General features: G+C 41.7%; 1 protein-coding gene across 2 annotated transcripts in view; it reads right to left on the bottom strand.

Annotated features, from left to right (window-relative positions):
* EPHA6 (EPH receptor A6) overlaps positions 1-15014 on the bottom strand; it is an 875951-nt gene that overhangs the window by 641440 nt on the left and 219497 nt on the right. For both annotated transcript variants that reach the window (XM_065406410.1, XM_065406419.1), the window contains exon 3: positions 1711-2374. In XM_065406410.1, the coding sequence (XP_065262482.1) occupies positions 1711-2374 (664 nt within the window). The remainder of the gene's footprint in view (positions 1-1710; positions 2375-15014) is intronic.

The raw sequence follows: 15014 nt of genomic DNA, 5'->3' as shown, positions 1-15014 counted from the left end.
TTTCTGAAGCTGGCCAGCATATTAACTTCCAGGATATGCAGCAAGACGAACAGAAGCAATTGCCTATATCACTAGTGGAAATAAATGGCACCCTTCCACGCTGGTGAAAAGTCAGTATTGGCAGGTATATTGTCTGCTGACATTAGGGTCAAATTCATCCCTGGTATCAATGTAGTTACACTAGGGATACATTTTTACTAGAATAGCTGTCAACGATAGATCTCAAAGACATTTCAGGATGCCTTATGATAGACGGACATGCAACAATCATTGCCATGAGGAAACCTGCTGATAAACCTGATAGCTTCATATTTTGGGTGCTATAAGATGCATTGCTGTACCAAAGAACAGACATCTTTGACAGGTACTGAGAGCAGTCTTTCAACACATGCACATGGCTGAAAAGAACTAGAACTATATGACCACATTTTCAAATTTTAGGAGGGATGTGCCCCAACCTCACAAAAATTCCTAATCTTACCCAAGAATGGGACTTTATCAGAGTTTTATCTGAATGTCTATTTGCCATGTACCAAATAATCAGGAGGTTGAGGTCACAGGTCGACTTTTCAACTGAGCAAAAAGTTCAATCATCACCAAGTTCCAATGATACACCTCTACCCCGATATAACGCTGTCCTCAGGAGCCAAAAAATCTTACCGTGTTATAGGTGAAACCGCATTATATCAAACTTGCTTTGATCTGCCGGAGTGCGCAGTCCGGCCCCTCCCCCCACCCGGAGCGCTGCTTTACCGCGTTATATCCAAATTCGTGTTATATTGGGTCACGTTATATCGGGGTAGAGGTGTACATCCTCTTTCTGAAGAGTCTGACACAAATAGTGCTATATTCCATAAACAACACTTGACAGCTGCAGAAGACTTTATTTTGTTCATACTTCCTCTTCTTCTATGCTTTAATCCATGCATGTCAGGCATAGCCAAGAAATGAAAATATTTTCCTTTTGATGCCATCTTCAAGAAATTGCTACTTGTTCTGAGAAATCATTCATGCCCTTCCATGCCCTAACAAAATGCAATACTGTATTTGTCCTACATATTATATCTATCCTAAATAATACTAGCACACAAAATGATCTCCATGTAAAGTTTTAAATCACAAAACTACTGAATAGCATTGGGGTAGACATACTGTAGTTTCCAAGGAGACAACAAGAAGCAGCCAGCAAACATTGGAGAAGATTTCTTACTGTAGTACTTGTTTCGATGCAGGAGATAACCATCCTGTATTTTTCAAAGCAAGAAATGGTAACTGATATTTGTTTCTTAAAAATTCAGATTTACTGAAACACCAATACTGGCTATGCAGTATAATTCAATACTATAATGAAACAGAATTTGAGTAGCCTTATTTCTAAACTTTCACATTCACATTGAACTTCTGTGCACACTCCAGTAAATCTTCTTTTCTCTCTGACTGAACTCAACATCCACATATTTGGTACCTAATTACTTTACTTGATATTCATGCAGCACTTAAAACTGTTCATTCTGAATGAATGATTATAAAGCTGTTACTTAGAAACTAAAAGTTTTCTTAGAAACCAACAGTACCATGACTTAAAAAGTACATTTTGCTTATAGAGGCATTCCTTATAAATATGTGGTGCAATATTTTCAACATACAAATGCTTTATTTGTTATGCAGATAATTGCATAAGGTAACTTTTATAAAGTGCTATTTTCTTACCATGGCAGGAACCATCCACTTCCTCATATCCTACACTGCAGATGCATCGCCCAAGAGGCACAAGCCAATCCCCATCTGCTCCACAATACAGTTTTGGAGTATCCCGCTCCTCAGCGCTCTTCACACAGGAACCCCGTACTTCCACCAAAGAGGAAGAATCAACTCTTGGAATAGTATCAGGAAACATAGCCAAGTTACGAACTGTGAAAGGGCACTTTTTGTAGTAAACGCGGACAGAGACCAGAGCAATGCAGGCTCCAATGTCCTGGAAAGCAAGATAGAATCCTTTCCTGTTTATTGGCCCAACCTCACGAACTTCTGTGTTGAGTTTAAGGATGCGGTCACCCAAATCCATCTGGGTAAAACTCTCATCAGCTGCAACAGTATCAATTTTAGTGTATTGGTTTGGCTTGAATTTAACTCCATGGGACTCATCTGACTCCATGTAGTAAAGGTTAAAAGTTTCTTTGCAAGTTCCCAGTACCCATGGAATACTGTTGCAGTCCCGCAGGGTAAACTTCATTTCCACATAAATTTTCTGGGCTGCATCACGGGAGATCCAATTTGTACGAAGCCAGTTGTTTTGGTTTGGTTCCATTACATTACATACCTGGTAGGTGTGAATGGGACGATTGTGTTCATCCATTTCAGTTATGGCATCCCACTGAAAAGAAAATAAGTTGTTTGAAAAACCAAGAATCATAACCTATTTTTTGTGTGTGTATATATATAAAATATAGGTTTATATATAAAAACCTTAATAGAGTTAGAATATTTCCTTTACTTAAAAATTAGAGCTTAGATATTAATTAGAAGAAGGTTTACTATGGAAAAGATAGTTTGCATCTTAGAAGTTCCATGTTGAAAAGAACAGAAATCGAGAAACTGTATCAGTAAAACAAAATTTCTAATGATCTTGGCTTCAATGGGGGATGAAGTAACTTGGCATGTCTCAACATCAGACCCTATATGTTCTGTATTACTTTTATTGTCTCTTCATCAACCAGTCCCTGATAGCCCTCTGGTAATTTTTGTTGCCCTTCCTTCAACAACATGAAACTTCCAAATTTTCGTACAGCATTCCAGGTGTGGTATAACTGTACATATTGCTAAAAGATGATCACTTTGTATACATCTGCTTCTTAAGACAAACAGATACTGTATAATAACTTAGCAAGGGTAAAAATAGCTTTTGAATAATGTGGCTGTTAGCAAGTTCATGCATGGGCTTCTTGCCAAACCGTAGCATTTACAGAGTTTAATAGGAAATCATGCCTTTACCATGTAGTCAAACTAATATCTCAAAGAGCACACAGAATTAGAGATAAGCCCATCCTGTGAAGGTTAGATCTGAATCAGAATTTCAGTGTTCTCTGAATTTGGAAGGTCAGGGAGGGATCTGTTTTTCCAATTCTGGACTCTCTGTACGATGAATAATGTTTTTGTATGACCTTTCCAATTGAAAAATCCAATGTGAATGTCTCCAGTAGGATTCATGCTACAAAAGTGTTTATTCTAATGCCACCCGTGAAAGACTTGTAAGAGGCTTACTTTATTATGAAATCTACTAATTTAAAGGGACCAGCACTGGTTATCAAATATATACTCAGTAAAGTTGAGCCAATAATCATTTTATCTCTAAAGACTCATTAACAATAATAGAAACTCAGGATATGTGTATTTCTGTTCCTTAAGAAAAACTATACTCGTAGTATAGATCTAGGCAGTATATAGATCTAAGGTACTAAGTTCTGAGTGGCCTTTCAAACGTGCCATTCTCATACGCCATTCTAGATGTAAACTGAGATAGCAGTGAGTTGAACAGCTGTTCCTAAATATCACTGAAAATGTCAGACTTCTTTCTTTTAGTGCTATAAACCATCACCATTTACATTAAACTTTTATAGATTATGTTTGCAATGCTATTATTTTGAACATATATTGAACATATATTGAATAAAAGTTGTTTGCATGCGAATTAGTTACTAAGACACTGTATGAAAACATCAAAATGAAATGGGTAAAACAATTCAAAGTAGAGAAGTCCATGCAGTAAATATAAATATAAATATATATATATAGAGAGAGAGATGCCTATCTCATAGACCTGGAAGGGTCTATTGAGTTGAGTTGAGTCCAGCCCCCTGCCTTCACTAGCAGGACCAAGTACTGATTTTGCCCCAGATCCCTAAGTGGCCCCTCAAGGATTGAACTCACAACTCTGGGTTTAGCAGGCCAAGGATCAAACCACTGAGCTATCCTTCCCCCCGTAGTTTGTCTCTTGTCTCTTGACACTGAATTTCATTTTACCATGTTAGTTACATAACAAATGTTATGTAAAAATGTGCGTTAGAATTATAGTCAATATGCAGTTTCAGGTGCGATAAGGGAATAATTACCTTCAAGTCATTAAAACAACATTATTCAAACTTGAATTCACATATTGTTAGCACATGATACTAAAAATATATTGCCCACTCCACAACAGACAAGACCAACATATTCTAATTTAGGTATCTAAGTTAAACACCTACATAAATGCTTTGGTTTTTGGAGATGCAGAACATCTATCATTCCTATTTGTTTCAATGCCCTGAGGAATGTGTACTTTGCTTAGGGGACTCTAGACTGAGAAAATCTAGATTGTCTGTGCTGAATATAATCTATGAGTCCTATAGCACATTCACCATTTATGAACAAAGGAACTGTTCTAACCTGATTTTGAGGCATCTGTCCTCAGTAATGAGGACAAGAGATCGCCTCTTTACCTCCTTTCATTGTGGATATGAGGTGAAGAAATTAGTTAAAGTATTAAGCTCGGTTTTATAGAAGTCTAACCATTTGATGTCATCTTAAAGGACAATGTGAATACTCAAATGTAGAGAAAAATAATACTGCTTTATTCCATAACTTTTAAGAGTGCATTGCTAGTCCCATGGGGGGAAAGGTGACGTGGATCCCCAGGGGACTTCATCCCCCGTGGAGGTAACAGATCAGTCACAGTGGCAACAGCAGCAGCATTTCACAGCCTCATCAGCCTGATAACTTTTACCAGCCAACACAGTTAACTTTCAACAGCCTACTGTCATCAACAGAAAGAGTTTAGTGTCTATGAAGAATTTTTTTCCACAGAGATAAGGGATTTGGGAAGGGGAGGAGATTATTGTCAGCAGAGAAATCTAGGGAGGGAGAGGGGAACACATCAAAGTAGTCACACAATGTGAAAAGAATGTTGAGGGCTCAGAGCATAAGGGACAGCTAAGCAAGAGCTGATTAGGCTAGAGTTAAAATAAGAAACAATTGAGAAGGGTTTAAAAAAGCTACAGTTAAAGAATAAAACAAACAATAAACAATAAAACATGGGAAATAGAGAAGAATTAAAAAAAATATATCATTAGAAACCCTCTGGACCCCCGTCTATATTGTAAACTCTTTGAAGCAAGGACATGTAATCTTCTTTGTCTGTAAAGTACCGAGCACAGTTTGGGAACTGTATAGATAACTAAATACATAATCTCCTGTAATTTAAACCAAAACAAGAAAAAGTGCAAAAGGCTCTCTAGTGGCATGTGTACACCAAGGCACGTGTGTGAGGAAGATGCTACAAGAAATAGCTCCAGAGGTCTCTTACAAACATTGGGTCAAAAAACACAGAAGGATTAGCCAGAACGTAGTTTTTGAACAGGCAGTCAGTCATATACTGTCCTGTTGCAGTGAATTAGCTTAAAAGCAAAGAGCTCCTGCATGCTGCTACTCTCCTTCAAAATATCTTGTAAAAATATCATTCTTCTAATATGATATTTTCCTCAGAACTATTTAAATATTTACTTTGAATCAATACCCTCCTTTGAACATTACACAAATAGAGTCTTTAATTCTGCTGCTGGGCATATAGTTAAGAACATAAATCTGTTTTTTCTGCAGTTAAGGAAAAGGTTCTCCATATAAATAACAACTACACCTCTACCCCGATATAACGTGACCCGATATAACACGAATTCGGATATAACGCGGTAAAGCAGAGTTCCAGGGGGGCGGGGCTGCGCCCTCCAGCAGATCAAACCAAGTTTGATATAATGCGGTTTCACCTATAACACAGTAAGATTTTTTGGCTCCCGAGGACAGCGTTATATCGAGGTAGAGGTGTAGTTTCAAAGAACAAAACAAGAAGATCCATATATAGGGACAGTTTTTCTAGTCCACTCAGGGCAGATACAAAACTTTATTAGAAATCCAAATGTATTAAACAAGAAAGTAATAGCTAGATGATGAATATAATATACCTTTAAAATGAACATCTAATTTGCTCCTGCCATTGTATTTGGAAATAAAGTGAATTAGAAAATGCATATGTTTATATATTTGTGTGTTTCTTATCTCTACTCTTGGATGCCAAGCTCAAAAATGGAAATAGGTCCCCAAAACGTCTACCCAAATTACTCCAAAATTTGAAAGGCATCTGAATTTGTGATACTCTGTGTCAAGAACATGTTGATCCTAAGATAAATGCTTGTTTACTGTCTGTTTTTATTCTCTACAAAGTTAATATAATATATTGAATTTAACAGGTAATAATGGTCCTGCAATATTGAACAATTGCTAAAACAGTTCCTTAAAGCAAAAAACAATCATAGCCAGACCTCTGAAAAGTGCCTGGTTCATACATATGGTGGATGCTCAACACTTCTGAAACCTAGTCCCTTTGAAGTTAAGTCAAGTTGATTTTATGCTTCCACTTATTCAGGGGCGGCTCCAGGCACCAGTGCACCAAGCGTGTGCCTGGGGCGGCAAGCCGTGGGGGGCGGCCTGCCGGGTGCCGTGAGGGCGGCAGTCAGGCTGCCTTCGGCAGCATGCCTGCGGGAGGTCCGCCAGTCCTGCGGCTTTGGCAGCAATTTGGTGGCAGGTACGCCGAAGGCGTGGGACCGGCGGACCTCCCGCAGGCATGCTGCCGAATCCGCGTTACCAGCGGACCTCCCGCAGGCATGCCGCCGAAGGCTGCCTCACTGCCGTGCTTGGGGCGGCAAAATACATAGAGCTGCCCCTGCACTTATTTTAAAAATATTTGATAGCAGCAATAGCATAAAACTCATTCCATCAACACAACTGAAATAGTGGAGAGAAGAATTTGGAGTTTGGAAGAGAATAAATTTACAAATTGTCTACTCAAAAGAGAAAATATTAGATTGGGCTACAAAACAGCAATGAAATTTTATTGAGTTAAAATCTCAGATGTTTTCATATCTTTACAAGCTACTTTACAACCTTCCCTTTTCATTTTAGGACTTCACTAATGTTTAATCACTATATGGAGAACACTGTAAAGGGCTAATGACTTAATTTATTACCTCCTGGTAGCACTGTTATAATACTGGAAATTATTTTCACAGTCTGTTCGCGCGTGAGTGTGTGTATATGTGTTTTAAAAAGCGAACACTACTTTCAGGTTAAAAAAATAACCACCAAAATACCATTAATTGCAATTCAATAGGTGGTATTGATTAAGGTTTTATTTACACCACCATTAAGAAAAGATTATATTTCATATACCCAATTATTTTTCAAATACTTGTTACTTTCCATTTGAGGATATTATTATAAAGAAAGAAAGATACTGGGTCATTTTCAGTCCACTGTAAGCAGGTTTATCTCCTCTGAAGTCATTGGAGCAGGACCTGTTTAAACCATATACAAACCTGGACCACTGTGCATGGTGCAAGTAAAAGGGGGCTTTTTCTGCATCAGCATGGACCTATATAGTCCCCCCTCTCTTCTGGTCATGTTGGGCAGGGGGTGGAGAGATATGATGGTCAGTGACCTCACCCTGACCTGATCTGCAGCAGAAAGTCACTTCCTGGTTCTCTATCCCTTACAGGGGGACAGACCTTTTCCAACAAGTCAGAAAATGGACCCCACCATTTAATGTGCAGTGAGGTCATTAGTTTGACAAGTAATGAATTATCAAGAAGGAAAAGAGTAAATAATGAGGAATTCACAATAATAAAAGATGCTAGTGTGGAAAGCAAATATTCTTTACTACGGTCACTCTGTTTGTTTCATTACTTCCTAAGAAAACACATCAGTAAAGACCAAATTTCTTTTAAAAATGTGTAGAAGCTTATAGCTCTGTCTAGGTAACATGCAATGATTTTTCATCCAAATTAACGGACAAAACATTCTTTCAATCAAAACTGATGCCAAATCTATTCTAACCTTGCTTTTTTTTAAAAAAAGAGCATTTCACTGTGATTTAGGACACAATTCTCAGTGAAACACCACATAAAAATGTAGGCGAGCATTTTTAAACCAAGCACCTAATATTAGGCATCTAACATAAAGTGCTCTGATTTTCAGAGGTGCAATCTTTGCTTCCACTGATGTCAATGGATGCAGGATCAGATTCTTAAAAGAAAAGGGATTAGTTATGTTGGTATTATAAAAAAAAAGGCCATGATGCAAGGAGGCTTTTCATTATATGATGAAAGTTGTGACACTGTGGGGACGTCCAGAGTGTGTAGGAATGGTTAATTACATTTCACTTAATCATTACATCCAATGGGAGATAGTAGATATTTTTCTTAGTATTTTAATTTTTTTAAAAAATTCATTACTGTCAATAATCTAATTTATTACTTTATTTGGGTCCCAGCACTTGCAGATCTCAGCTAAGAGTCATCAGCTGAAGTCTACAAGTGAATTCTCACTTTCAACAGAAAGCTACTGACAACTTTTTTGATCCTATTTCCATGGAAACAGAGGTTGAATTGGTGAAAATAGAGTAAGGGGTTTTAAAAAGTTTTGAAAATTCCCTTTTTTCTATTTCCATTGAGCTGATCTCCATGGAAATGGGATCGGAAAGGTCAAAGCTAGACAGCAGCAGCATAGAAGAACTCTCACTTAGCATATTTAGGTTGCAGGCATCTGCAAAATGTGCTGCCGTCTGCAAATGCTGATTTCAAAATCCACTGACTGTAGCAGCATTCAGAGCAAAGACAGTTAAAAATTACAGAATTGTGAAGTTTGGAAAAACTTTCTAATTAATACTTTTAGAAAGGGTCATTTAAAAAGCATGGTTGGCCTTTAAAACACAAATCTTTGAAAATGGCAAGTTCATGGAGTATTAATCATAAGTATAGGCTTTTTTTAAAAAGAGTTTACATTTTAATGTATTAAATGTATATATTTTTTGGACTTGCCTAGTGTTCAACTCTCTTTCCTTCGGCTCTGTACTTGCAGCTGTGATGCTGCAGAAATCAGAAGTTCCTGCCTCTAAGAACAGCAGTAGAAAAGAGCTGCAATAATATGTTTTGTTGCTGTAGGGAGCATGGAGAAGGGAACCTGACATTTTAGATCCCATTTCTGTAAGAGTGCATCATTTTAAAGTTATTATATTATAATCTGAAAGCCTAACACTTCTGTTATGCAATTTGGGTGAGGAGGTAAATGGCATGTCTCTATCTAATAGAACAGGTGGCAGAGATGAAGATCCCCTTGTAAAAGGCCATAGTGATCCCACAGATCACATCTCTGTGCAAGAGAATGTGGTATGTGAAATATTTGCCTCCAGGCAAGTAGAGAAAGGAACCAGATGAGACTTCAAAAGGTGCCCATTGAATCAGGTGATACCAACTTCAGTTCCAAATTACAAATTTGCTGACTTGGGAGTATGAAATCACAATGTAAATACAGTACAACACTGTTTTAGCTTTGCAGAACAACCATTATGGACATTTTTATGAGCTAAGCAAGGGCCTGAGTCATAGCCCTGAGCCTGGAAAACAATGTACAACTGTGTATATGCTCAAGGCACCCAACAGGCCAAATGTCATGAAATATGTTTGGATTTCAAGACCCTTGCAGAAGATGCAATGTGTCAGTCTCTGGCCCCCAGCCAGACTCTACTCCTCCCTCCAAAAGAGATTCCATTTGCCCGGCACATGAAAAGGAAATATCATAAATGTATCTAGAAAAAAACACTTCATGGGGCAATGCCTATACCTGATGACAGATTTCAAATACAAGTCAGGAAAAGGAAAAGCCATTTGCTATGGACAAAGCAGATGTACAGCCAAGATGCCCCATTCGTCAGTCAATTATTGTAGGAAAAGATGACCTACAATCTGCATAATTGGAATTGTCCTTATAACCCATCAGAACCGCAGAATCCTAGAGCTGTCAAGGTTTACAGCAACATTATCTCTTTATCTTTTATTACTGCTGTTTATATTAGCTGAGGTCCCATTTTAAGCGAGTTCTCCCTCTGTCTTCTTAAGTGGTGTCACTAATACTGGCAATCCCAAGCATTCAAAAATCATGATTCAAGTCCCCAAACATCCTGAGATTGGCTTAAAAACATGAGGTTTAAAATAATAAATAATTAGAGAATTCTTTTTATTTGCCTCTTATGTTTCGAGCCTTTAGAGTTCACCTTTTAAAGCTTCTCTCTGCAACCATTTACACTTTTTTAAAGATGAAAACGGAGATTTTTACATAATTACATGACTTCCTGAAACTCTCTATAAAATTGCAAGGGCTGACAATACTGGGGTTATTCACCATTTAAGGCAAGGAGATTAAGACCATGAGTTTGCCATTTTTAAAACTGCTAGTCAGATAGGTGGAAAGATGGTCCTGAGATTAAGGCACAGGACTAGAAACTACCAACCTCGGTCTTAGTCCCAGCTCTGCCACAGACTAACTGTGTGTCCTTACAAATACAAAAAGATTAATGGGAGGGCGGGGGGAGAGAAAACACACACTACTCCATCATATTTGCTTCCTCAAATTTCCTATTTAGTTACTTATTTATTTAGAGCCTGAAGGTATTGCTATCTTGTGAAGAGACACAGTCTCACAAGGCACGTTCATCCACTCTTGTGGAAAAACTCATAGGAGGGGAAAACGCCTTCCTTCCATCTCATCTCCAATAGCACAAATGGAGGGAAGCACCATGCCCTTAATTATTTTAAGGTTTAATGCTACCAATATCTGCAAACACTCTATTTCATAAAAGGTGGCAAAATACAGTATCTACTTAATGATCCGCTGTACCCTGCATTCTGTACATCACCCTTTCATAGATACCTTAATAAGGCAAAAATATCATCATGGATATTGAAGGTGTCATGTTGCTTTTTAGTGCCTCATTATTTTCAGGATTCTCCTAACCAATTTTTGCTAAAGTCGATGTTATGTTGTAGAGATGAAATATCATTTTAATACACCCAAGTATGCTTAGGTTGGCAGAGTAATGCTTGGAATATTCTCTAAGGCCTGGTCTACACTAGGCTTTTATGTCGAATTTAGCGCCGTTACATCGAATTAACCCTGCACCCGTCCACACCACGAAGCTATTTAGTTCGACATAGAGCTCTCTTAAATTCGACTTCTGTACTCCTCCAAAACGAGAGGAGTAGCGCTAAATTCGAAATGGCCATATCGAATTAGGCTAGGTGTGGATGGAAATCGACGGTAATAGCTCCGGGAGCTATCCCACAGTGCACCACTCTGTTGACGCTCTGGACAGCAGTCCGAGCTCGGATGCTCTGATCAGCCACACAGGAAAAGCCCCGGGAAAATTTGAATTCCTTTTCCTGTCTGGCCAGTTTGAATCTCATTCCCTGTTTGGACAGCGTGGCGAGCTCAGCAGCACTGGCAACGATGCAGAGCTCTCCAGCAGAGATGGTCATGCAATCTAATAGAAGGAGGGCCCCAGCATGGACTGATCGGGAAGTCTTGGATCTCATCGCTGTGTGGGGCGATGAGTCCGTGCTTTCAGAGCTGCGCTCCAAAAGACGGAATGCAAAGATCTACGAGAAGATCTCTAAAGCCATGGCAGAGAGAGGATACAGCCGGGATGCAACGCAGTGCCGCGTGAAAATCAAGGAGCTGAGACAAGGCTACCAAAAAACCAAAGAGGCAAACGGACGCTCCGGATCCCATCCCCACACATCCCGTTTCTACGAGGCACTGCATTCCATCCTAGGTGCGGCCGCCACCACTACCCCACCACTGACCGTGGACTCTGAGGATGGGATATTGTCCGCGGCAGGTTCCTCGTCGGACATGTTAGCGGACGGGGAAGATGAAGAAGGAGATGAGGAGGACGAGGCAGTCGACAGCGCTGGCACCGCTGATTTCCCCGACAGCCAGGAGCTCTTCATCACCCTTACCGAGATCCCCTACCAACCGTCCCCATCCCTTACCCCGGAGACAGAATCAGGGGAAGGATCAAGCAGTGAGTGCTTTAAATATCTAAACATTTATTTTTACAAGAACTAGAATATTTATAATATTAACAATGGCTGTTTATTAAAGTGCTTAAACATGTAAACAATTAACTGCAAAAAAACTGGAATATTTACAATCGTAACAAAGGGTTTTTCATGATTTGTCTGCCTTAGGCTCTTCACAATTTAGTCCCAAGTATTTAAAATTTTTTTTACAATGTCCGGTAAGTCATGATTATGCTGCCCAAGACGCTCCACTCTTTAGTCCCAGTGCACCTACGCGAAAATCCGGTCAATATGGCCGGGGATGGAGGCGAAATCCTCATAGGAGAACTCCTCGTAGGTCTCAAGAAGGTACATTTCCAGCCTGTTCATCAGGTTCCTGGGTAGGGCGATCTTATTGGGCCCTCCGTGGAAGGACACGTTACCGCGCCACGACACCATCAGATAGTCTGGTATCATTGCCCTGCAGAGCATAGCGGCAAACGGCCCTGGTTTCTGAAGGCTTTCTCGAAACATCCTTTCCCTCTGGGACTCCGAGATCCTCAGCAGGGTGATGTCGCTCATTACGCCCTGCTTTGAATTAGGGAGGGGAATGTTAGTATTGGGACTGCTTTACAGCCACGCGGTGGAGGGAGAGGGGCAGCATACAGGGATCTTTCCCTGGAACAGCCGCGAGGGGGTGGGACAGGGGCATAGTTCATGCTGTCCTGATTGCTGGCAGCAGAGACTGGCATTGCTTTCAATGTGAAAGGAGGCCAGTGCTACTAGTACAGTTTTAAGCAGCCAGAAGTCTACGGCTTACCATGATTGCACGCTACAGAAGTTCAGGTGTCCTGCCACGCTTCTCAGATAACTGCAAGACCACTGCAGGACCCCAGGCACTGAAGGCGATGGCCGAAAATTCGACCTTGTCCTGAGTGCGCATGTGAGAGGTGCAGTGCATGGTCTTGTTCACAGAGAAAGACTAGGTTCTTTGTACACAACTTCATTTATCTGTCTCAGGAATTCACTCCATTTTTCCCATTCACACAGACACATCTGCGACTGTCTCCCAACCCAGCCTGTCAGCACACTCCCAGAGGCTAGCGCAGATTAGGAGGAGGAAGAAGAAGACGCGGGAGGACATGTTCTCAGAACTAATGAGCTGTTCCCGAGCCCAGGCAGCCCAGCAGACACAGTGGAGGGAGAACTTGTCCCAAATGCACCGAGCAGTCATGGAACGGGAGGAGAGGTGGCGTCAGGAGGACCAGCAGGCTACTGAAAAGCTGCTTGGACTTCTGAGGGAGCAAACGGACACGCTCCGGCGCCTTGTGGATGTTCTGCAAGACCGGAGGCAGGAGGACAGAGCCCCGCTGCGGTCTATCTCTAACCGCCCTCCCCCGCCACCAAGTCCCACACCCCCCTCACCCAAAGTACAAAGAAGGAGGGGCGGCAAGGGCCGTTAAAACTTTCAGTCAACCCCTGCAGACTGCTCTAGCACTAGAAGGCTCTCATTCCCCAAAATTTTAAAAGTCCTTTCCTACACACCTCACAGAAGCCCCCGTGCAAGTTTCAACCCCCACGTTTCATGTGTGGTTCATAATAAAATATTCGTTTCTGTTAATTACTGTTTCCATGATTTTATTTTGGAGGAGAGTCTGTCTGAACGAGGGGAAGGGGCATGGTAATTGGACAGGACAGTCACCTTTACCAGGGTACAGAGGCGGGGTCAGGTCCAGGATCAGGACACATACCCAGTGCAGTGACTAGTGACCCTGTTCAATCTGGGAGGTGGTTTTCGTGTTCTGGGGGGGGGGGGGGTTGCTCTGTGACTTTGTGGCGGGGGAGGGCAGTTACAGATCTAATGCATCACAGAGCCCCGCAGCAGGGGAGCTGTAACCCTCCTCCCCCTGCCAGACAGTCACATAGCCGACACATACACGCTGTCCCGCCCAGGAGGGCTGGCAGGCTCTGTTGAAACAACCAGTCCACCACTGCGGAACCCGTCATTCCTGGAGTTTAGAAGCATCATTTGCATCACAACAGTAAACCCGCACCCCGCCACAGTCTGCGTCCCAGGTTTAAAACATTCCCGCGAAAACAGTAATAAAGACAACGGTGTTCATTAACAAAACAGAACAGATTTTATTTTTTGGGAAGGGGGTGAAGGGGGTATGTAACTGGAGAGGATAGTCAACGGTAACTGGGTAAAGAAACGGTGGCAAGTTCAGGTTCTGAGTCCACAAACTTAAAATTCACTGGTGACCCTGCTCAGTCTGGAAACTGTCTTTCAAAGCCTCCCGGATGCACAGTGCGTCCCGCTGGGCTCTTCTAATCTCCCGGCTGTCTGGCTGGGAGTAATCAGCAGCCAGGCGATTTGCCTCAACCTCCCACCCCACCATAAAGGTCTCCCCCTTGCTCTCACAGAGATTGTGGAGCACACAGCAAGCTGCAATAACAATGGGGATATTGGTTTCGCTGAGATCACAGCGAGTCAGTAAGCTTCTCCATCTCCCCTTGAGACGGCCAAAAGCACACTCCACCACCATTCTGCACTTGCTGAGCCGGTAGTTGAACAGTTCTTTTTCTGTGTCCAGGGCGCCAGTATAGGGCTTCATGAGCCAGGGCATTAGCGGGTATGCTGGGTCCCCGAGGATCACTGTAGGCATCTCCACATCCCCAAGAGTTATTTTGTGGTCCGGGAAGTAAATACCTTCCTGCAGCCTTCTAAACAGACCAGAGTTCCTGAACACGCGAGCGTCATGAACCTTGCCCGGCCATCCAACGTTGATGTTAGTAAAACGTCCCTTATGGTCCACCAGTGCTTGCAGCACCATTGAAAAGTAGCCCTTTCGGTTGATGTACTGGCTGGCCTGGTGGTCCGGTCCCAGGATAGGGATGTGAGTCCCATCTATAGCCCCACCGCAGTTTGGGAATCCCATCGCGGCGAAGCCATCTATGATGGCCTGCGCGTTTCCCAGGGTCACTACCTTTGACAGCAGTACCTTCACGATTGCCTTGGCTACTTGCATGACAACAACCCCCACGGTAGACTTGCCCACGCCAAACTGGTTCGCGACTGACCGGTAGCTGTCC

The sequence above is a fragment of the Emys orbicularis genome, chromosome 1, assembly GCF_028017835.1.
Source record: "Emys orbicularis isolate rEmyOrb1 chromosome 1, rEmyOrb1.hap1, whole genome shotgun sequence".
Lineage (NCBI taxonomy): Eukaryota > Metazoa > Chordata > Testudines > Emydidae > Emys > Emys orbicularis.
The sequence above is the reverse complement of the archived record's forward strand: the minus strand, read 5'-3'. Positions and strand labels throughout refer to the sequence as shown.